This window comes from Parasteatoda tepidariorum, chromosome 7 (assembly GCF_982258835.1).
Source record: "Parasteatoda tepidariorum strain Cologne lab strain chromosome 7, Ptep-v5.0, whole genome shotgun sequence".
Classification (NCBI taxonomy): Eukaryota; Metazoa; Arthropoda; class Arachnida; order Araneae; family Theridiidae; genus Parasteatoda; species Parasteatoda tepidariorum.
The window spans coordinates 38,671,707-38,696,722 of NC_141761.1; the positions used below are offsets into that span (position 1 = coordinate 38,671,707).

Genomic DNA, 25,016 nt, shown 5'->3' on the forward strand with positions numbered 1-25,016 from the left:
TTATCAGAAAACGTTTTTTTTTCGATACATAAAATTTTGAATAAATATAGCTAAGGCAGAACTATGCACGAAGGGTTTCTCCCACAGTATACCTCCTCTTAACTATTTAATTCGTAAGTCGCAATTTTTCATACCACATTTTTTAATTTTGAAAATTTCTTCGTGGCGTCGCAAAAAACTGCTTTTGAGTTGAATTAGAAATTAAAAAAAGATCCCATTAGCAAATGAATTCTTGATACCATTGATGCAATTTAAAAGAAGTGAATAAGAATATATTTTGAGTATATATCGAAAAAATAATTCTTTGTGAAGAAATATTCTAGGAGATTCTAAATGATTCTAGAACTGTTCCTAAAAAGATATGAGCATTGATGGATAGTTGCTCTAGGTAAAGAAAGTTTCACATTCTCTTGTTAATTTTATAATATCTATTTTATCCAATTAAAATGATACATTTATTCTGAGTTTTTTCATGATATAGCTAAATATAGATATAGCTAAATATAGCTAAAATTTATGATATAGCTAACATGATATAGCTAAAATTTATTGTCCAACTTTTTATGTGGAACTAATTCTCATAAGAATTCGAAACTTAGAGCAAATGCGGTATATTGTTCTTTTTTTTAGCCAGTGTAGCTGTGAAGAGAAAGAAAACTACCTAATCCTTCCAGGTTATAATAAAAATAATCACCCTAATCAAGATGGTGAGTAATTGAATTCTCTAATTTTGCTTTCGCTTTAAAAGCAATCATAAAGCCTTGTTTCTGCTTCAAGCATGCAGCTTTCTATGGATTTACATAATTGCAACCGATTTCAATTTTTTAAAATATTAGAGAATAAGTACTTCAATGTCAAAAAAATTCCCAAGAAAGTTAATAAGCATCTACTTTGTCACTTTCGGACCATTTTCCCTATACATAATAAAATAAATGTGTGTGTAATAGTTACGTACGATAAAAGCAAAACTTGATGCCGAGCGATTTTTTTTAATATAATAGATGCTAGCTGAATTTCCGTTCTGCATACGAGGTGAAAAAAATAAGCATCAATAAATCAATAATAAACAATCAAAATGGAGCACAAAACTGTAAGACAAATGCCGACAACCAACGCTAATTCCAACTTCTTTTATTTACATATATTATTTTTTCCCTTTTCGGAGGCTTTACATTATTAGATTAAGAGAAACACGAATTTAGTAGTTCTTCATAACAAAGCAACACATGATATTTATAATTTACCATAATCTAGCTACTTTCTCCTGTACATATATCTTCGAGGGTGTGTGAAAAATCCGTCATGAAATTGTACTTTGTAACTATATAAAAGCATATTTGGTATCCTACCTATTAAAACTGCTCCATATGATGCTAGTAATGCTTATTACAAAAGTTGAGCATCATTGGTGCTATTAAAGAATGGAGATTTTTTACGGAATCCCATAGCAAGTACGTAAATATTTTTGCATTATTTTTTTTTTTAGTTTATAACTTTTTTTTTCAATTAGTACCTATTGCTAAAATTAATTAAGCATCATTAACGTCAATACTAGTTTGCCGATTTGTTTGCTCTGTAATAAACAAAGTAACAACATTTCTCCATTTGTTTTGTTTTTTAGTAGATGGGATTTAGTATCAGTAATTATAACCAAAACTAATTACCATTGGCATAAACAATATTATTAGTGTTTTTTTTATGTTTGTCCTCAATAAATAAATTTTCAGTTCAAAACTTATTATTTTTTTATTTCAATTGTCGTTAATTATAAAAGATTTAATTTTATTATTTACTATTCACTTTTTAAAAGCAGAACTATAAACAAAATATGCACGTGTTCTCACATAACTTTAGAAATTCTACTATAATTTGGTGATTAAGTCAGCCTATGCTACAGCGAACACGTTGATCGTTCAAATAACCTGGCATTTAATTAAGTGTTACAGAACACGCAATAAACAACTTTTTTTTATTACAGGTATAAGCTAACAGACATCACTGGTGTTATCTTTAAAATATCTGACAAAACTTAAATGCCTATAATTTGTTTTAAACTAATGGTTTCTGCTAAGTCAATGAGAAATTTCCTTTTTTTTAAATCCTTTAGCTTCCTGTTGAATGTCGCATTTTTAGAGCTTACGGTATACAGACACACAAATTCTTGATTTTATTATATATTTATTGAAGATATAGTCCAAGAGCTCGTGTAAACCAGACTTATGTCATAGCTTAAATACTGAAAGTTTTCTACACCTTGCGCCGTGCTTCATTTGGCAGGTAACAGGTGGCAAATATGCACAAAATGGGACCATACTTATTTTATAAAATCTGAAATTTTTGTATGTTTAATAGGAAACTATTTTAAAATGTTTCCAACTAATCAGATTGTTATCTTGTTATAAATTACCTTCTGGAAACCCCTAAATGTTAAGAAATAGGACCTTATTTACATCATTTCATAAAGGGCTGAATTTTATGTATGTTATTTAAAAATCCATATCAAGAAGTTTTCCAATCAGCCAGTCAGCTCGCATGCTGCAAACTGGAAACCCTTAAAGGTTAATGAAATGTCACAGTTCTTAAGTCATTTTATAAATTCTGAAATCTATATTTATTATTTGGGAACTTATTTGAAGTGGTAAGACTATTTAGAAGTTCCTATCCTATATTTCAAGTAAACAAAATTTGATTTACTGATTTTTTTAAAAAATTTGATTTCTCGGGAACTATTGCACTGATTTCATTCAAATTTCGTATTTCGCTATATAAAATTACATTCTTTAAAATGATGCAAATATCGTATACCTTATAATTCAAATTTTTTTGACTGCTATTAAATAAATTTGTAAGAAACAGTAAATATTTATGAAAATTTATTTCTTGCATGGTATTATCTTTAGATAAACAAACTTAATAATTGAGTGCAAAAATTTTTCAATTTGTTTAAAAAGATCTCCAGTTGTGGTAAAGTACGCAAAAAGTAAAATTAACATTAAGGGGTTCAAATTTTAGACCGCTTTTCTGACCAAATTATTGGTATACCATATTTCCCAGATTGCGGCTACCCCCTATATTTATGGATTCAAAAATCCGAATCCGTTGAAAAAAGTTACGTTTATTCGAAAAAAGTACGTTTTAGTGTATTTCAAAAGTTAAAATATCGGCTGCATTTAATTATTAGCATATTTAAGGTCACCCCCTCGAGCATTAAGATTGAGTCCTAGTACGTAAAAATTCGATCATAAGGATCAAGAGTTATTTCGAGTATTTTGTTAATTTACTTTGTGCTCTGCTTTTTATTAACCTTGGATCACGCTGTCCTCAGCAAGTAACGAGTAGAAAATATGTACACAATCTCTCTCTCTAATATCACCATTTTATAAAAGTTAAATTTTTTTATGTATCTTGGACAACTATTTAATCATGTTTTTCTGGTTCCCAAATAACCGGACAGTTCACATGCAGCAAATCACTTGCCGGACACTCCCAAAGATTAATGAAATATGACAGTTCTAACATCCTCTTATAACTTTCGAATTGTTTATTTATTACTTTGGCACTTATTTGTAGTGATAGGACGCTTTCGATGTTGCTAACCTACTACCGAGCTGTTTTGAAATTCCTAATCCTCTGCCAGACAGTTCGGTGTTTTTAAATCCTAATCCTTGTTGAACACCTTTAAAGTTTACTAAACTGTAACTGTAGTTTCGCCTTTTAATAAAATCTGAATTTTATATTTGTTGTTTAACAACTATTTTAAGATTTTTCTTAAATGGATAAAATTTTTCTTTTATTACTCCACGACAGATACGTGTCCCGGCCTGCTGAATTCTAAATCAGGACTTACTGAATGGTATTTCTATTTCGACTCTATGACCTGAGTCCCAAACCTTTATATTTTCTTATAAAGAAACAACTGATAGAAAATTGATTTGAGTTCTAAACTATTTTTTAAGTTACTAGTTTGTCAATAAGCGTAATAAAATATATGTAAAAATGAAGAATGATGCATGACAGCTTTTGAAAAGGATTTTTTTTAGCTATATTTTTTTCGTTGAAAAAAACAAACAATATTAGTATATCACACACGTTATCAATTTATTGCGGTTGCATGGCTAAGATAAAAGGTAATTTTTTTAAAATTTATTACCTGTTATTATAGTTAGCCTTGTTGAAGTCAGATATCTTCTAATAAAATAAGTATGAGAATCAATACGAAATTATCAAATAAGCCATATTTTTCGTGCAGAAAATAATGTCATTTAAGCTTTATTATAATGTTTACTTCAAAAAAGTTTCGCTAGATTTAGTTCGATTTTTTTCATCTTATTTATTTTCAACAAAGACCTGAGAAATTAAATATTCATTTGAAAGATATTCAGAGACCAATGTTCATAAATGTGTATGACACACAAAGCACTTTTTATTGAGTGAATTTTTGAATGCATGGTTCGTTAAATATTATTCGTTCATAGTGAGAAATTTTGCAGGTGTTAACTGTTATAAATAATAAATATCAATGCAAACTAATGTGTTAAAGATAAATAAAACATATTTTATAAACTTCTTTCAGAAGAATAATTTCATTCAAACTGTGCTTTTGCGCTATGAAAAGCTTAAACTTGTCGGGATCAGGTAAGGACTCGGTTATTAAACAAAGTTTCTCCTAGAAAATTTTTATTTTAATAATTCCTTTTAAAAAAATTGCATACTTTTATACAAAAAAAAAACTTTCTAAAAGAAAGGAATTCTTTAGCTGAAAGGAATGTTTCGCAGCGTTTCATACTATTGAAAGTTAATTTCTTTGAGAAAATCAATGAGTAATGCACTCCATGTAAAAAATAAATAAATAAATAAAATGGCAGCTAGAAATCGGTAAGAATGAAAATAATGCCGATTTATTTCTACTCTGTCCCAAGGACAGACCAGAAAATAATGCCGATTTATTTCTACTCTGTCCCAAGGACAGATCAGTTTAAAAACAATTTTCACACAGAACTTCATGTTTAAGTCGCTTAGGCATCTAGTGAGAATAAAATTTCTTGTACATTAACTTCGAGAGAGTCATCGAATGACATTATTCTTGCTATGTACCCAAAACAACTTTCCATTGATGGAGTTCTATGAAGAAAATTCTTTTAAGCTGATCAATCCTGTTCACAAATGCTTCACTATGCATCAAAATAAGAAATAAAGGCTTCCTTATTTTATATTGTAATAAATTGCATCTTTACTTCTTTTTTTTAAAATTTAAAATGATGATTTTGTGTTGTGAAAAGCTTAAACATGTTCAAAAAATTTTACCATTATGTGTGTAACCTCTGGATATGCCATCACATTTCTTGACATTTAGTAACTTATTTGAGAATAAAATTTCTAGAGTAGTTCTTAGTGATTATCTAAAATTAAATTTAAAACAACTTAAAAATTCACAAATGCTACAATTTTTTAAAACCTGTATGAGTTTTGGTGTCACATAACCATCATCCGTAGGATAACTGATGAAGGTGTACCTACTTCATCAGCAGGTCTCTCTTATACTTCATCAGTAGGAATAATTCACCCTGCCAATGAAGATGTATGTACCTATGCAACATATAGTTTAAATTTTTTTTACTATTTACTATTTTTTAAATTTGTTTTTAATGAAACCTATTTGGAATTAAAATATATTTCTTGTGTTTAGAAGGTAAACCAACAACTGTCTATTTTAGCCTTGATATTATGGATATTGATGAAATAACCGAAGAACGAATGGTGAGTAACTTTAACGCAATATCATTACTTAATTTGTTTTATTTTTATAAAGATAAAGCAAAAGAGTAAATAAGGATACTGCGGGTATTTTAGATATAAGAGGAAACAATATTATTGATAACAGGAGCATTTCTAACATTAAATGAGTTGCATCTGTTTCCAAAAGATTTTAATAGCTTGGAATGAAGTTAAATGCAGATAAATTTGCATATACAGCAAGCACAAAGTGCATAAGCGTATTTGGTCATCATTACACAGATTCCTGTCATAACGATTAAATTGGCTTTATATATACTGAGAGTTACATTTCTCTATCTGTAAAACGAGAAAAAGCCTGCCTGTTTGTCTCTATTATAACTTAAGAACCATTCGTGCTACGGTCTCGAAATTTGAAAGGGGGAATTGTCGGCCCGATCTTAAAAAACATTTCAAATGATTTGTTCGACATAGTCATTCGAAAATTAATTTTTCTCATAAGTCACTGTCATCAATTAAACTGGGGAGGATTATTTTCCTTTAAAGTACTTAAAAGATATTAGCAATTTTAGCTAATTCACAGTTCTATTCAATTAAAAAACATATAAAATCAGACAAAACCTGCAAGTGTAGTTAGCACGTGTATAAATGCTTTACGCATGCTCATAGAGAGAGAGGAATTTTTCCAAGATCAGAGAGATATTATAAAATTTCGAACTTGAAATGTCTTATGACATTTTGTTTACAGTTTTAAGATTTGAACGTATATATGAAAATTAACTATATCGAAAATTTATGATGTAACATTAATGAATAATTTATCAAAATAGAAATATTATTTTTTCAAGAGAAGTACGTTTACTAAATTATAGTTCGTAAGAAAAATTCCTTTTCAGGGCAACATATTTTAAACGTTAGGAAATATATATTTATCAACATTCTCTCTAAAATAAAATAACACTTTTAATTCTTATATGAATTATTTTACAAATTTTGCTTCAAATATGAAATTATTTATTAGAACAAATAAGATACCTGAGAAAAAAGTGCTAAATAAATAAAATGAAATCTATAATAAAATGTAATGCATTTTTTATTATTTAATTTATCCATCTCTCTTATTTTGACTACTTAATTAAAAACGTACATAATATGTGATATAAATGTGCAACAAAAATGTATGTATTAAATGATCTGATATTATTTCATTCTATTTAAATAAAAATGAGTGAAAAATCATTTTTCTATAATGCATGAAAATGCTATAATTTTGAATGAAAATCAAAAGAAATAACCATTATTTTTATTAGAACATTTTATTAATTCTTCCCTGAAAAGAAAAAAAAAAGATCAACATAATAAGTGACAGATATATTTTAAATAGCTAAACTACTACACTGTTACTCATTAAGTGAAGATAGTGATATATAATTTACTGGTTACATGAAAATAAGTTATGTAAACATGATTAACATTGGTATTTTTAGGTATAAATACTTGTTTCAAAAGTTGGAAAGTCTTAGAATTGCTAAAAAAAATTACATAAATGTGTTTTTTTAAATAAATAAAGCAAGTATTTTGCCTTCAACAATATTATAAAAAACAAATTTTAGTATTTTCTAGAATAAATATCTTTCATTAGGCTGTAATGAATTTGTCTTTTCCTTGCCAACAATAAACAGCAATGGACGTAGAATTTTCCAGCATAACAAACCAGTTGTTGTTAATGCAGGAAAAAAAACTGAGAAATAAAGTTACTTTCACCTTCTGTAACAAATTAAGAATTTAAATTAATTAGATATATACTAGATGAACGTGCTTAGATAATAATATTTTTTTAAACTATTTTAGCGCTCGTAATAAAACTGAGTCTGAAGGGATTATATAAATTTTTTCTAATTATTACAAATAAGATGGCCCAAAAGCTCTTAACTGTTCTTAGATGTGACTTTGAACCTAGGTCAAGAGGCGTTTCAGATGTTCTAACAACAAATGTTGATCAAATCAGTTTTGACAGTCGAATGGCATTTGATTGGCACTATGTCATTTTTGTAAAAATAATGACCTACTTATCTTATTCAGGTTTTATTCAAATTCATATCATATTGCGTTAAGATCAATTACATTAGTTCACCATGCATATAATTTTTTTAAAATTAAAAATTTATTTTAAATTTTTAGGGTAAATAAATCCATCCCTTTTTGTATACTCTGAATATTATCATAACCGAATAGTGATTGGAATTTAAATGTTAAGCAATAATTAATGTTTTTCTTTTAGCGAACAAACATTTTGAATTAATAAAACAGCGGGGGGTAAAAAACATTGCTTCTACAAGAAACTGCTTTATTCTGTACGTTTTTCAATTTTAGCCCCCTTCCAGTTTTTTAATTTCAAAGAACAATTTTATATTTTATAGCATTTGAAACCTTGGTAAGGCTGCGGGAAGTATACATTCCACAAACTTCTTTACTTTTTAAATGTCAGTGGAAAGATACTTACTATTTACCTATGATTTATGCGACCATCTGTTGATAACTTCAAAAAAAAAAAAAAAAATTAAAAAATTATTAAAAAATTAAAATTAAAAAACTTATTTCTATGTAATAAACTATTTGAGTTTCGTTTAATAATTCAATCTCTGTCCCCGAAATATTTTACCTTAACAGAATCAGAAGTTGGAATGATTTTTTTTTAATTCACTGTTCCCCTTGAACTGACATCTTCATTATACAGGGTGTCTATAAAAGAACTCCGGGGTTTCGAGGCAAAATATTTTAATGAAATGAAAAACATACATACATGTTTTATACATGACTGAAAAGCTTACATTATCAAGTTTTTTTTAACACTTAGTAAAGTTCTATATGAGCCCCGTTAGTGGCACGGCAGACGTCTAAACGGTATTCTACCTCTTCCCATGTCCTGGCGAGCATGTCTGGGGGGACGGTTGCCACACAATTGACTATTCGTTCCCTGAGATCTTGGTAACCCCAACTCCAGGCTGCATCTTGTCAACGATTTCTTAGGGCTTCGAAGGCATGAAGCTCGGATTCTGTCCACTTTCTCTTGAGACACACTCGGCCTACCCGGCGACTTTTGCTTCAAAACACTTCCTGTTTCCTTAAATGCACTGAACCATTGACGAATGGTTTTGTCAGAAGGCGGGTTAACACCATAGTTACGTCGAAAGTTTCTTTGTACGGTAACTAAAGACTTCGTTTCTATGAGCCAAATAACACATTGAGCCTTTTGTTGCGGAGTCGCCATCATTTCAAATTTCGCGACGTCATTTCAAGGTCAACGCCCTGCAGCGCCGCCAACAGTTGATGCAAACATTCCCAATTGGTATGAGTAAAATTTTTTGAGCTACTCTTTTCAGAGAAATCGACTAAATTTTGCTATCTTTTATAGTTAGTGAGATATAAATTTTTAAAACCCCGGAGTTCTTTTATAGACACCCTGTACATAGAACATTCGAAATGAAATCTTGGTCTTGGTGAATTTCAGCACCCTCTGTCTTACCTGGTGTCATCTTTGAGTGTTTATCCTTTTTAGAGAAACTTAGGTTTAGGTTAGGTTAATTTTTAATCTTAGAGGCACTTAGCCTTAAAGGGGAACACTTGAACTTTTAGTCGACTATTTTAATTATTCTATTAATCTGATTTTAGTCTTATTTGCATTTAATGTGATTTTTCATATTTTTACTATTTGAAGTTTTACCTGACCTTACTTTTATATGTTTTTACCAGTATTTTTGACACTTTCATTGTTGGTTAATTTTATTCACTTAGATGTTCTGTTTTATTTTTTATCATCTTTTCGATTTTGGGACTTTTCCTATGTGTATCAATCTTTTTAGTTTTGATTTTACGTTTCTGTAGTTTTGCAGTGTTTAGTTCACGTGACAACGGGTGAAACCCTTATCCGCTAACTCCTTCGGGGGTTGGCCGGTTACCATTAGTCTTAATTCACCGCTTATAATAAAATCAGAATAATTTGTTTTCAGGAGTACTCAATGCAGTTCTATATAAACGAATATTGGAAAGATCTTAGGTTGAATTATTCTTCTATAGAGGTAGGTTCCCACATACCAAGAGAATTACACAGTAAAATATGGAAGCCAGATACCATATTTGAAGACTCTAAAGGGGGATGGATCTATCAACTTTCAGTTCCTAACGACGTGATTCAAGTGCACAAATATGGTTATTTACACCATTATGCAAGGTATGTATAGATTAACGACAAAGTTGAAAATCCGACATTGCATACAATGCCGATAATCACCGCCAAAGTATAAAAAAGTTTAAACTTCTCACACTTTACCTAGGCTTTGCATGCAATATCAAAAGACAAACGGGAAAAGTATGAAATCTAATTTTTTTAAAATTTTACTTAGAATGTTTATGATTTATAAGTATTAGTAAGTAATTTCTTGGTACAAGTTGATTTATATTTTATTTTGTTTCTTTTAATACGAAAGGGGCAAAGCTGAGTAATCTCCATGCATTATTAACAATAACCAAATTAAACAAAAAGATAATCTGGCAAGCCTGGTAGAGGAACTAGTAACTGTAAAATTTAGGACCCACATGGCGAAAAATGACTTTTTCGAAACATATGGTTAACCTCGTTTTCTATACATAATAATAAACGCGGCTGTGTGTGTGTCTGTTTGTCTGTCTGTAATTACAATATATCGCCCCAGAAGCCTCGCCCAGGCACGAAACTCGGCACATAATTGTGTTTTGACATAATGAAAAGTATTTTTTTTTCTTTTTCAAAAATTTGGATTAGATTTTTAGTTATCAGTCATTTTGTAAGAAAATCTATGCTTTTTCGTCTTCAAAGAGCCATATTCAAAAAACTATTAAAAAATGCATATACTTTTTTCCACTCTTATAAATGTATGCTAATGCGAACCTTACAATTGAAATATTAATTTTCGACAACTTAAACCAATAATATACGAAGGAATTAATAATTTAATTGTAAGGTTTGCATTAGTTTACATTTATCAAAGTGGAGAAAAGTTTAACTTTTGTATTAAAAATGTGGCAACATATTCGATACGTAAATAGAACGCTTCGCTTTGATATATTTGTCGCTGTTCATAATTATTATAATAAGTTTTTCTTCTTCTTTCCACGCTCTATTTTTTTTCTTAAGCGAAGACGATAATCTTTGTGGCGATATAGAAATAGAAATTGATACCATAAAAAATTATATAGAAATAGAAATTGATACCATAAAAAATTAATTCGTTTTCGTGTTCTTTTCATGTATTTAGCATTTTAGTTTTTTTTTCTTAAGCGTTGTAGCTATATAATATATAAAATAGGAATTTAAGACAAAATTGCAGGACAGGAACACTTTAATTGTCCACTAATCTTCAGATTTCCTGCTATGTTTTAAAAAACTTTATTTGTGAAAACCTTTAGCGTGGCGGACAGCTGGCCGCTTTAGGCGGTTAGTATTTAATAAAAATGATATAATGCACTCAATTTTCTCCTAAAATTTAAAAGAATTATTGTTTGTGTAAATATTCCTTTCGAGTGAAAGCGAACAAGCTTAAGAAAAATACATTAACGTTTAATAATCTAGTACATTTATAATTAAAGGTTGTAAAGGTTAATATTAATTTCGTTTAATATATGCATGCTCATACATGTTGTAATTTGTTGAATTTTATTTGCTTTTAAAAACCAGCTGTGTTTTATCAAAAATAGCCATGTAATGAATTATTGTAAACGCTTTTTCACTTGCATGTTTAGTTCAGTTTTAGCTTTTAAATACTTTTAAAATAATTAAATTAATTAAAATAAATATTAATAGTAACTAATTCATTTATATTTATTGTTTTATAAATAATTATTTTAGTTGCACTTTTTATCAAATTTCGGTTTATCTCTAAAAACATTGTATTAGAAACAAATAGTTATATAGAAAGAAACATGAATTACTTAAAAGATAAACTTCTGTTTAAATTTTTATTAAATAACTTAATCTACCATATAAATATATGATCTATATTGTGCACAAATATCAATTTTTTTATATTTACGTAGTAAATATAAGGATTAGAAAAAACGTTAAAGCTTCAAATATAGTGAAAACGGTTCTGAATTGCCATCCAGAAGCTTAGTGTTTTAATCTCTCTGACAGTCACTTTCTTTTTTTAAACTAATGCTTCATGGTTCAGTTATTACAGCTAAAAATAGGGTGTTTCTTCTAAATATCCCAAAAATTTCTTTTTTGACAAACAAAACTATCGGAAAACTCTCCTGTTCTCTATTTGTTTCCTCCCGTTTTGTTATTAGATTATCTTTAATAAATGTTACGAATGAAAAATTGGGAAGATTTCCATATCATGTCCAGCGGCAGAATAATCGCCAAGCTTTGACAATTTCAAAGTAGAGATGAACAAAAAAAAAAAAAAAAAAAATCAATAAATTATACGTAAGAAATCGAACATTATGTTTTTTTCTAAATTTTAAGAATTCCATTCGTTGCCTTGGTGATTGCAGTTTTAATGACAAATTAAGATACGGAAATATATCTGAAGAAACAAACCTAAAATTAAATTTACTAACATAACACGATTGACGGTTTATTTAGTTATATAGTTACTGAAATTTTTGTCCAATAATCTAATATATATAATTCTCTTAAATTTTGGCTGTATTTCTTTTCCACCGGTGGCAACGTTTGCTTTGTTTTGTTTACGTTACTATTTCTCTTACACTGCGAATCGACCAATGATTGCCGCTAAAAATGTCACATGCCAAATCTAGCTGAGGTGGCTCAACATATAGCGCTTTTAGAAACGGAAACTGAAATAACCAGAGAGCATCAGCTGCGGCAATCTCATACTATTAAGCTAGGCAGAAGTAAGTAGTCTTTGTCGATAGATCTCTATTTTAGTATTTTGTCAAAAGCGCTTTTTTTTTCACGAATTCATATAATACGAATTTATTTGACGTTTTTTGATTTATATCACGAATTATACTATAGCACATTTCTAATAGGTTTAACGAATTACATGTCATTTATTTGAATTCAAATTTATTTTATATTACTTAGTATTTACTAAAAAGATGTAATTTTTGAAAGAAAAATGTTTTTATATGGATTTGAATGATTGTTTTGAATTCTTAGAATTTTGTGCATTTGCAATGTACCTAAGTTAGTAGCGAGCGAAGCAAACCATATAAGATTGCGTAGCAATTTTCGGGGTTGGCGAGCGTTAACTTGCAGGGGGCGCAGCCCACTAGTAATAATTAAAATAATAATAAAACTAAGTTAAAATTAACTAAATATGTTTTTAAAAAATTTCGTGTTTTAATATAAAAAGCAAACGTAATAAAACTCACTCGTTTTAATTATCTGATAACTCGTCAGACACTAGATATTTCCCTCGCTATGAGCTCTAAAACGAAATCAGTAGTTAAGAAACTTCTATTATTTATTAATATTAAGGGAAATGAGTTGATTGTTTACTTTGTTTTCTAATTGTCATTTTGAAATCCACTAAGATGAAGTGAAAAGAATTTCTTTTGGTTAATCGCCATCTTTTTTCCCGATATCTATTGCGCTCGCACGGAATAAATATCCTCCCCCAGTTGGGCATCTAAGGGTAAAAAATGCATGCTCAATTAGAATTTTTATAAACTTTACACATGTAGGGATACATAATTGTCAAACCCTTATAAATGAAAAAAAAACCCCATTACTTCATTATTGAAAAAACCTTTATATTAATATTCTGTACTTTATTATATGAGCTTCTAGAGAGACAAAATTTTTTATAAGAAATAAAAAACCAGTTCATGTTCAAAAAAAAAAAAGAAGAAAATAATGCGTGAATGTATGTTATTATTTTCCAGATATAATATGAAGTTAGCATGTTCAATGCTTTTGTACACTTTTCCAATGGATACGCAATTGTGTTACATGAATATTACTTCCTGTGAGTCTATATTTTAACTATTTTAACATTAAATTTAACTTATTCAATTTTTGAGAATTATTTAATGTTCATTTCAGATTTAATATATATAAATGGAAACATCCATGTTTTCTATATCTATGTATTAATTTATGTATCTATCTATCTATCTATCTATCTATCTATCTATCTATCTATCTATCTATCTATCTATCTATATATATATATATATATATATATATATATATATATATATATATATATATATATATATATATATATATATATGGGTCATTCTCACGAAAACAGTCATTTTTCAGTTCATAAAATCCCAAAAAAGTAAAGTGAATAAAAAGCTCTGAAACTTTTTATATTAATAGAAATATGTAATGGCATTATAAAGAAAGTATATATCCTATAAATTATACTTAATATTTAAATTAATTATTTTTTTAAATAATTAATTTATAATTAATTAATTTATAATAATTAATAATTAATTAATTAATTAATTTAATAAATAAATTAATAAATTTAATAAATTAATTTATAATAATTAATAATTAATTAATTAATTAATTTAATAAATAAATTAATTAATTTAATAAATTAATTTATTAATTTATTTTTTCAAATTAATTAATAAGTAAATTAATTATTTTCACTATTTAAAAAGTGAGGGAATGACACTTATAGTGAGGGAATGATATTTTATTTTAATACATGTTTTTATCTAAGTTACATCTACTTAAAGTTTGAAAATGGTAACATACTAAGTATATCTAATATTTATTATAATTTAGTCTTATATATTTAATAGTTTTTACAGGTTTGGGAAATAAAATTGACTGCCACGATAGAACAAAAAAAAATTTAATAATATACTCATCTTGAATCATTCCCTCACTTCAGCGTCATTCCCTCACTTTATACACTAGTGAGGGAATGACGAATTCAATAAAATTTAAAAATAACAGTTAGGCCTAATTAATTTCTGAAGTCAATCACATACAATTATATTCATACAAGAAAGCAACATATAATTATCCACTTTCTCGATGAAGTTGTATTTTATTTTACTCTAAAAAAGGACATGAGGGAATGACAATTGTAAAAATTTTACCTGGTTTGATTCATTCAAATTTATTCCACAGCAAAGTTTCTTTAAGTTGAAGATGGAAACATACTGCAATTTTGTTCTATGATGCCAGTTGTTAACTTCTGAAGTTTTTATTAAAATATTTTTGTTCTAAGAAGATTGCAGGTGATAAGAACATTGTTGTAAGGGAATGACGCGAAACACTGGGGAAAAAGTTTAAAATAGTGCTGTGTTAATATTTTTTATCAGAAATTAAATTTAAAATTGATTTTCTGAATTCTATATTTCAGTATTCTGAAATAATAAACTCGAATTTGTAAAATTTTTTTATTTATTTCGGAAACAATTTTTTTCTTTTTTTGAATCAGCAGTGGGGACAAGTGAGGGAATGACATATTGGTATATTTTAATTACCTAAAATAAATAAAAAATAAAAATTGATAATTTTATTTTTATTCTTCTGTTAGCTTGCATTCTGAAGGACACTTTCCCTGAATTTTTTTTTTTCGTAAGCTGTAAAACAAACATAAAATATACTGGGGACATGAAAATGACTGTTTTTGTGAGAATGACCCATATATAGTAGGGGAGAGTCGGGTAGCCCCGCCCACTTAAGGAGTATTACTTATATTTCTGTATAATAGTGAATAATAACCAATATTTTTGTATGTTTCTATTGTTTTACATCTAATTAAATAATGCAAAAAGAATAAACCAAAAAAGAATAGTTTAACTTAAAAAAATAGCAATTTAAAGAAGCATGTTTTTTAGCTCTTTTCAAAATGTGTCGGGTAGCCCCGCCCAGTTGCAAAAATTATGTTTTTTGACTGTTTTTTCTGGTGTAAATGAAAATGACCAATGTATTGACAATAGATAAACCTCATTTATCATTTTTATCACAAAATTATTTTATTTATTACATATTTATATACTTTTAGTGAATTCTATCATTTAAGAACAATAATTTAATAACAACAATATTTGCTGCTAAAAATGCATATAACATTCAAATTTGAAGCAATAAAATAATAATCTTTGCAACCGTACATTTATCGATGAAATAAAATTGGGCGCTGATACCCAACATTCATGTGAGCGGGGCTACCCGAAATCCAATTTTTTTTTGTAAATTTGTAATTACTCGAACAATTTTTCACATATAAATTTCTTTCTTTGTGCAAATTAAACTTAGGACTACATACTTTAATGCTGTATGTATAGAAAATATTATTTTTTTAGTATTAAAATAAAGTTTAATCGAAACATTCAACCAATTTTTCTTAATTTCATGACTACTGTATTCAACATATTTTCAAAACTATTGTTTACTATGTTAACACCTGCATAAGTACTTGAAACTTTGAAAATAATCTTCTTCTAATATAACAATTAATGTCCGATGGCCCATCGACTTGAAAAAATATTCTATACACATGAAATTGCCAGTGGGCGGGGATACCCGCTGGGCGGGGTTACCCGACTCTCCCCTATATAGATATATAGTATATATTAATTTATACACTATGAATCCATCTATTATGTTTTTACAAAAAATAAAGAGGTTACAGGGTTGGGAAAGTTAAAAAAAAATTAAAAATAATTTAATTTTGTGTTTTTTTCGACTTCTGCTTTTCTTTTTGTATCATTAAAATTACATTATTACTGTATTTCAGGTTTTCCGTGTCAGTAGGCTGATTTTTATTACACGGCGAAAAAAAATCTAGTAAAATTTTCATACTGTAAGTTAATGATATTTCTGGTAAAAAAAACTGTTAGTTTGGTAATTTTTCTGCTCATATGATAATGGTTTGTTGGAAATTCTGGTTTTTAAAATTATAGAAATATAATTCTTTTTATATTCAAAACTTAATTAATTCTTATAAATTCAAAACTGAAAAGTAAATTTAACCACGCATCATGATAAAATTACCAAATTTTGTCACGCATTAAAGAACAATATTTTATTGTTAATTATACCAAAATTATTACCAAAGTGTTTCGATAAAAATCACCGAGGTTTTTGGTTTTTCCATAGAGCTAGAAACATGGTAAATTCTACCATATTCTCGTACTTTTAACCATAGATGTTTTCGCCGTGAAGGAAAAAGTATAAATTTGCAAATTATGTGACTTGCATTTTTTTTAACAGCTTGCTTTCGTCTACCGAGATTTGCCACACGAAATCTTTGTTCGAACTAATTTAAAGTTACAAAAACAAATTATGGTTAAATAAAAAACATATAAAACCTATGCCTTGCCCATATTTTTTTTCCTATTGATCTATTTAAACTTTTTTCTCAAGTAAAAAAATATTGGTTTCCAGTGTTCCCATGCAGTCATTCCCTGGTGCTGTAAGATTTCTTGTATAATACTGTGTGCAAATGTTGTGATTTTTCTCGTCACTGGCTTTGATTAATTGATTAATTGATTGATTAATATTATAAAACAGTTAGTATTTTTCAGTTTTGAGAAAATTAGAAAATATTTATAACAGTAAAATTGTAACAAAAGTAAAATAATGATAAACACCTATAATAACTATAGATATAAATTAGAACTAGAAAAAATGAAAATAAGTTTCTTTTTTCTAAACTAAAACTTGGTTGAAATTGTTGGAACTATGCATTTTTAAGCTAAAATGCTTCAGTTGAAACAAAGTTATTTTTTTAATATATGTACCAGCAATATATGCACTCGTAAATATTTTATAGAACGTAGGGGAGAGTCGGGTAACCCCGCCCAGCGGGTACCCCCGCCCACTGGCAATTTCATGTGTATAGAATATTTTTTCAAGTCGATGGGCCATCGGACATTAATTGTTATATTAGAAGAAGATTATTTTCAAAGTTTCAAGTACTTATGCAGGTGTTAACATAGTAAACAATAGTTTTGAAAATATGTTGAATACAGTAGTCATGAAATTAAGAAAAATTGGTTGAATGTTTCGATTAAACTTTATTTTAATACTAAAAAAATAATATTTTCTATACATACAGCATTAAAGTATGTAGTCCTAAGTTTAATTTGTACAAAGAAAGAAATTTATATGTGAAAAATTGTTCGAGTAATTACAAATTTACAAAAAAATTGGATTTCGGGTAGCCCCGCTCACATGAATGTTGGGTATCAGCGCCCAATTTTATTTCATCGATAAATGTACGGTTGCAAAGATTATTATTTTATTGCTTCAAATTTGAATGTTATATGCATTTTTAGCAACAAATATTGTAGTTATTAAATGATTGTTCTTAAATGATAGAATTCACTAAAAGTATATAAATATGTAATAAATAAAATAATTTTGTGATAAAAATGATAAATGAGGTTTATCTATTGTCAATACATTGGTCATTTTCATTTACACCAGAAAAAACAGTCAAAACACATAATTTTTGCAACTGGGCGGGGCTACCCGACACATTTTGAAAAGAGCTAAAAAACATGCTTCTTTAAATTTCTATTTTTTTAAGTTAAACTATTCTTTTTTGGTTTATTCTTTTTGCATTACTTAATTAGATGATAAAACAATAGAAACATACAAAAATATTGGTTATTACTCACTATTATACAGAAATATAAGCAATACTCCTTAAGTGGGCGGTGCTACCCGACTCTCCCCTACATAAATATCTATATTATACACACATATAGATATATACATCTATATATATCAAAAATTTTATATTTATAATGGTATATTTACTAGTCTGTATTCACTTTATACATCTATGATAGATTTAACAAAAATAATTTTAAATTTCATAAATTTATTTAAATACAATAAAATTATTAATATTAATATAATTGTTAATGGAATTATCCCAAACAGTAATTGAATGTTTAAAAAAAATCTAAATTTTTTTAAAAATAATTTTGTATACTCACAATGCTCCTTTATAAATGATATTAAGGATAGTTGATTGAGGGACTTGCATGATATGAAATATTCATTCTGCTTAATTGCTTCATATATCAACTTTGTATGAACTTATTATCTGAGTTAGCAGATAATTTTATATAAATAAAAACAAATTAATTTCCAGTTAGTTGAATCACTAAAGTAATTCCTATCCAATAAAATTCTTTGTTGTGACCAAGGCTTCATGGACATTTCTCATAAATTTTTTTTTTCAAAGAAGAGAAGATGTTTGTGAGTGCTAAAGAATGCGTGCTAATTGAGTCTTAAAATTGAAAATTCAGAAACAAAATTATGAATATGTCTTTTGAGAATGATTATCTCAATTCCGTGTACAATAATTACTATAATTACTATCTTATTCATGTTACGTGTTATCCGTCTTTCCAAATTACAAATTTGTAAAAATTTTAATTTTTCATACATTGTGTTTGCATTAAACAAAAAGCAACAACAGTTAGAAATAACATTAGAGTGAGAACTAAAAACACGAGTAACAACATTTGTATTTTCAACAACTATCATACCTTAAGCCTCATAATAGTTTAAATAAAAAAGGAATTCCGTACTTAGCTAGTTTTCTGAAAAAATGACTATAAATAACATTTCTGTAAAAAAAATGCATAAATATCAGGTGTATCATTCTACATTGGGAAAAAAAGTATGGTCAAGACTACCAGAATATGGTAAAATTAACCGTGTTTCTTGCTCTATGGGAGCACCAAGGGGCTCGGCAATTTTTACCGAAACGCTTTGTTAATGATTAACAACGAAATATAATTTTATAGTGTGTAATAAAATTTAGTAAATGTAATAAAATCCAGTTACATTAGCATAATACTTTAGAGCATGGCATAAACGCTATTTATTTGGTTAAATTTATTTCTCAGTTTTTTATTTGTCACTAAATATGAGGTAATGAGACCTATAATTTTAAAAAAGACCTGGAACTTCTGTTAAACAGTCATCATGTGAATGGGAAAATTACCATATGAATGGTTTAAATACGGTATATTTTGTTTTTATTATCCAAAATTATTACTATTTTTTTAAAAAAAACAACAACCCAGAAATGTTATTACCATAAAGTACAGTAATGTTACAAGAAATTTTTTTCTGTGTATAAAATGTCAAAAAAAGTAAATAGATAAATAAAGATGCGTTTAAATTATTCTCTATTTAAGCAGAATGCAACATTGTCTAAATTGAGCCAAAACAGTTTGACTGAAAGTGATTATTATTTAAAAGTGATCATAAATCACGTTTATACAGAAAATTATCAGATTTTATATAATTTCATATGATTGTATTTTTCGGTATTGTATTTTACAGAAAAATGTATTGCACTTTTTTTTTTATAGATTTGCGATTTTTTTTCAGTAGCGAATAGTAATAAACATCTTATATTCAAATGGATTGAAGAAAGAGAAGAAGAAAATGCAGGAGTTTCAAACATGTATATTGCAAAAATACAACCTTTGAAATATTGTATTATTAGCGCAGAACCTACTACAAGAAAGCTAGTATGGCCATTGGGTATATTTCTTACTAGATTATTTCTTTCCCACATTTTATAACACAAAAAATTTTTAATTTTACTTACATTAGTCATTAAAAAATAGTATCGAAATTATAAAGCTTTTGAGTTTTTTTTTACTTCAGTACAAACTACATATCAGTAGTTCAAACTACATATTTTTTCTACAATTTTTATATAATAAAGAAGGAAAAGAAAACAGAACCAGATCAAAATACAAGAAAAACGTTGCGATACTCTAACAATGTGCCCCAACCCTCGGGCCCAAGGAACAGTAAATTATTTTCATTTTATTTACTATGGTGTACTTCTTCCGTGAGAGCCTTTCTAAATCAGATCAATAAGAGCTTTAATTTTAAAGAAAGCGCACTTTATTTTTTTTTCTTTTAAATTTCTCGAATTTAATTTTTTAACTTTTTATCTGCCTTTCAAATTCTGTCAACTATAATGTAATTTTCATGTTTTATGTATGTCACGGCGAAAGAACGAAATTGGTGGTTGTTGACTTTCACCGGTGAATGTCGACAAACACCAAATACGTCCGTGAAAGATCGAATATTTCGTTGCATTCTTGTACATTCGGATCCACACCGGTGTATGCCGACAATCACAGATATGCTTTGGTGAATATCCGAAATATTTATTACATTCGATTTGATATGAATTTATTCGTGGATATAATTTCATTTATTTGATGTTTTAACCCTACACTGATGTTTTTTTAAAGTTAAGTGCCACTGCCCGGTATACCCTACACTGATGTTTTTTTTTAAGGTTAAGTGTCACTGCCCGGTATACCCTACACTGATGTTTTTTTTAAGGTTAAGTGCCACTGCCCGGTATACCCTACGCTGATGTTTTTTTAAGCTTAAGTGCCACTGCCCGGTATACATTTGCCCGGTACACCCTACACTGATGTTTTTTTAAGGTTAAGTGCCACTGCCCGGTATACCCTACACTGATATTTTTTTAAGTTTAAGTGCCACTGCCAGTTATACATTTGCCCGGTATACCCCTACACTGATGCTTTTTTAAGGTCAAGTGCCATTGCTCGGTATATATTTGCCCGATACTCCAAACACTGATGTTTCTTCTAATCTATCGTCAGTAAGTATTAAAATATAGAATAAATATAAATATATCAAATAAATATAATAATATTAACGAATAAATTAATATAAAATTGGATATAACAAATATTTTGGACATTCACCAAAGCGACTATGTGATTGTTGACATTCACCGGTGAGAGTCAGAAATAAGGGAATTTAGCAAATATTTCGGACATACACCAAGCGACTACGTGAATGTTGACATTCACCGGTGAATGTCGACATTCTCCAGATTTCGGTGCTTTACCGTAACATATACAAAACATTTGTGTCGATTAAAAAAATTTTGCATATAAGGGCTCCGATCTAAAATTTTTTAAATGCATCTTATTTTCTAATTATCTAATTTTAATTTATAAAGTTTTTTCCCTAGATATGAGGATACTATTGCCTTCTTTCCCAATTTATCATTATCATAAAATAAAAAAAAAAAAAAAAATACTCCGTAATTCTAAAAAATTAACATTATTTAATTATTATTATTATTTGAATATCACCAGCGTGAAACGTTACAGAGTCTTGGACAGATGCTCATTTTCCCGACCCGTTATGGCACTGTATACTAAAAGTTAAACATTCTAGTTCCATGATACACGATTTAAAAAAGAAAAGAAATTCATTCTAATCATTTCTAAGTAGAATAAGTCCCTTAAGAAACGCTACGCTGTCTGTATAGCTGCAGTTAAATAATTTCAAATACAAGCTCTTTTTGTTTTAACCGATCAAATATCTTGTTTAATGAAGGTGTGGGAACTGTCTGAGTCACTTTTCCCATTGTGATTTTTATTAATAATTATTTTTTTGCGTCTCTCATTTTTTTCAACAAATTAAAATCAAAACTTAGGAAGACTATCAAGGTTAAAGAAAAGAATCACGTTTAGCAAAAAATGGGGTTGCAGTAGTAGAAGTGAAAGATGGGCGCTTTTGTTAATTGGCGAAATTTGATTGTGGTTAAGAGTGTAAAATGATGTCTGATTTAGAAAGGTGCCTCCCGGGTTTGTTACACGTTCTATAGACGAGAGGTTAACTGGGAGCTGAGAGACCTCACCTAAAGCCACGCTAATTCGGCGCACGTATTTGCTTTATTGTTCTTAAAAAAAAAACTAAACTCACTGACGCAACAGCCCACAGAGGGCCAAGGCCTATTGTGCTCAACTCAGTTTTCTTGATCTTGGTCTCTGAGGTGCAGGAGCAAATGTTCCGGTCAGGTTGTCAGTCGAATGCGGAACCAACCCCCAGTGTTTAGTTCCCAAGCATACTTGGTACTCATTTATCGACCCACTGAAGGGATGAAAGGCTGAGTCAACCTTGCCCGGCCCAAGGATCGAACCCAGGACCTGTTTATTGTTCTTAAGTTATGCTTAAATGCAATAAAATTAAAATTGCTAAATAAAAACATAAATATCAATATAAATAAAATCATAACTATCAAAAACATAAATAATCAACGTCCACCTCCTTCCTCAAACGTGATAAATCTAATTTATAACTCTATTATTAAATTTTCTGCAAACTTCAAAACTTCCTCTTCTCTATTTTTTTTTAAAAAATTGGATATAGAATATTGCTTATCTGTAATATCAATGAAATGAGATTGAAAACTAAGTAATTAATTTAATTCTTCCAATCTGAAGTTCCACATGTTATCCGTAAATTATAAAACGAAGAAAATCCTTAAAAAAAGTCATTTTCAAATTATAAAATCACACAAATCATAAAAGCAAATCAGTATCAAATTATAAAAGAATTATACATCTTGCAAAATACTAATGTGTGCTTAAAATGCGCTTTTTATTGATATAGTATAATAGCATTTATAACAAATTGTTATTGACTTTTGTTCTTATTTCAGCTACTTACAGTGGTCTGGGAGCAAAATTCAGGTTCGTGCGTTACTTGAGTAGTCACATATTTAATGTGTATCTTCCGAGTGGACTGATTGTGGTTCTCTCTTTCCTTTCTTTTTGGCTCAATGTTCGATCAGTTCCAGCCAGGGTGGCTCTGGGACTCACATCTCTTCTAACTCTATCTACCCAAGCATCACAAGCTCGTTCTCATTTACCACCAATCAATTACCTGACTGCTTTGGATATTTGGTTGTTTGCCTGCATGATGCTTGTGTTTTTATCACTTCTAGAATATTCTATCGTATATAGTCTTTACAGTAAAAAGGTAAAATATTTCTAGAAATTACCACATGCGAATTTTTTCTTATTTATCTAATTTGTTTATTAATAATGCATGTCATACATACGATGGATTCATATAATGATTATCATGTTTAAATGATCGATGTTTATGAAAAGAAAACCTAAATGCATTCATATTTAGATGCATTCATGTATTGTTACAGAGACTATGTATATAATATGCATGAAAATCGATTCTTGATTTGTTCTTAACTGGCTTTAAAATAAAAATAAAGTGTTATATTAATCTGTATTTAAACAGAAAATTTATACTTAAAAACTATTTTTAGCACCTGTTATAAAGATGTCAAGTATGAAAATTAACAATTAAAAGCGCACTATTATCAAGAATAGTTTATGTTTTTCTAAATACACTATTCTTGATAAAAATACTTTTTGCTGACTTTATTGTTTAAAGCACTAGAAAAAGGAAAAATTTAAAACGCTAAGGAAGAGAGCGGAAATTGATAGGCTTACTGAGGGAAAATTTGCATATGTTTGCATTAGCATACATACATCACTTCTGCGCATCCTAATACAAACGTATAGGAATTCACCTTTTATGTGTCTCTCGCTACCCTCTAGCTCCACAAGTCTGCCTGCTTAAGTCTGCTTAAGTCTAAAGACATCAGAACTAATCAATAACAAAAATGTGTTAATCAAAACCTAAATCAAAAACAAAAATTAAATAATACTGAAATTATAGGAATAATAATTAACAAACAAATTTTAGGTTAGGATCTTGAAACATTGAGATTGAGTGCAAGTACGTGGAAATTTGTTATAAGAATGATTAAGCATGTCCTTTTTTTTTGTTCACTGATCTCATCTTTTCACTTTGTACTGCTTAAAAATCAAATTCTAATTTCAGTGTCACAAATAAAATTATTTTAGTTCTGAGATCCTCAAAGACCATAAAAAAGCTTTATAGCTTTCGTCATCTTGGCATTTAGCTGCGAATTCCGTAAGTGATGGAACAGTACCAAAGAACTTTTTCTTCTGATCCGACACAAAAAGTTGGTTTTGACTCAGACACTTTAACAAATGCAAGGGATAAAAATCAAACTGGCATTTGTGTGCTTTCTGAATAGGAGATTTTTGCAGGTCCTGGATCTGCTGATTATCAAAACGTCATCATAGACATCTCTTTGGAGAATCTTATAAAAATTATTAAAAAATAAGTTAGTAAATTGTTTTGTGTATAATATACTCCACCTTAATTTGTGTATAAGAAGTAAATTTGTATATTGTTTTAATTTTTTTTCAATAACAAGTTAACAATGCATATCAGATGTGATGGAATGAAACTCAATATTAAATTCCGAAATTTTTCTATTATAAAGGTATTTTGAATTTTTTCTAGGCTATCGTCTCATTAGGCTTCACTGTAGTACATTGAGCAAAATAAAATTAAACCACCCTTAATAACTTTTGATCTAATGATTAGATCTTCACATTCTAGGACTCATTCTTAATGG

At 28.4% G+C, this 25,016-nt stretch overlaps 1 protein-coding gene across 4 annotated transcripts in view; it reads left to right on the top strand.

Moving 5' to 3' along the window:
* The window catches only part of LOC107447053 (glycine receptor subunit alpha-2), a 31,832-nt gene that overhangs the window by 4,616 nt on the left and 2,200 nt on the right, over positions 1-25,016 (top strand). For 2 of the 4 annotated variants that reach the window (XM_071183567.2, XM_071183570.2), the window contains exons 2-7: positions 631-707; positions 5,687-5,757; positions 9,744-9,964; positions 13,624-13,706; positions 20,081-20,236; positions 23,202-23,521. In XM_071183567.2, coding sequence (XP_071039668.2) covers positions 631-707; positions 5,687-5,757; positions 9,744-9,964; positions 13,624-13,706; positions 20,081-20,236; positions 23,202-23,521 — 928 coding nt within the window. The remainder of the gene's footprint in view (positions 1-630; positions 708-5,686; positions 5,758-9,743; positions 9,965-13,623; positions 13,707-20,080; positions 20,237-23,201; positions 23,522-25,016) is intronic. The other 2 variants (XM_071183568.2, XM_071183569.2) reach the window with 2 other exon arrangements.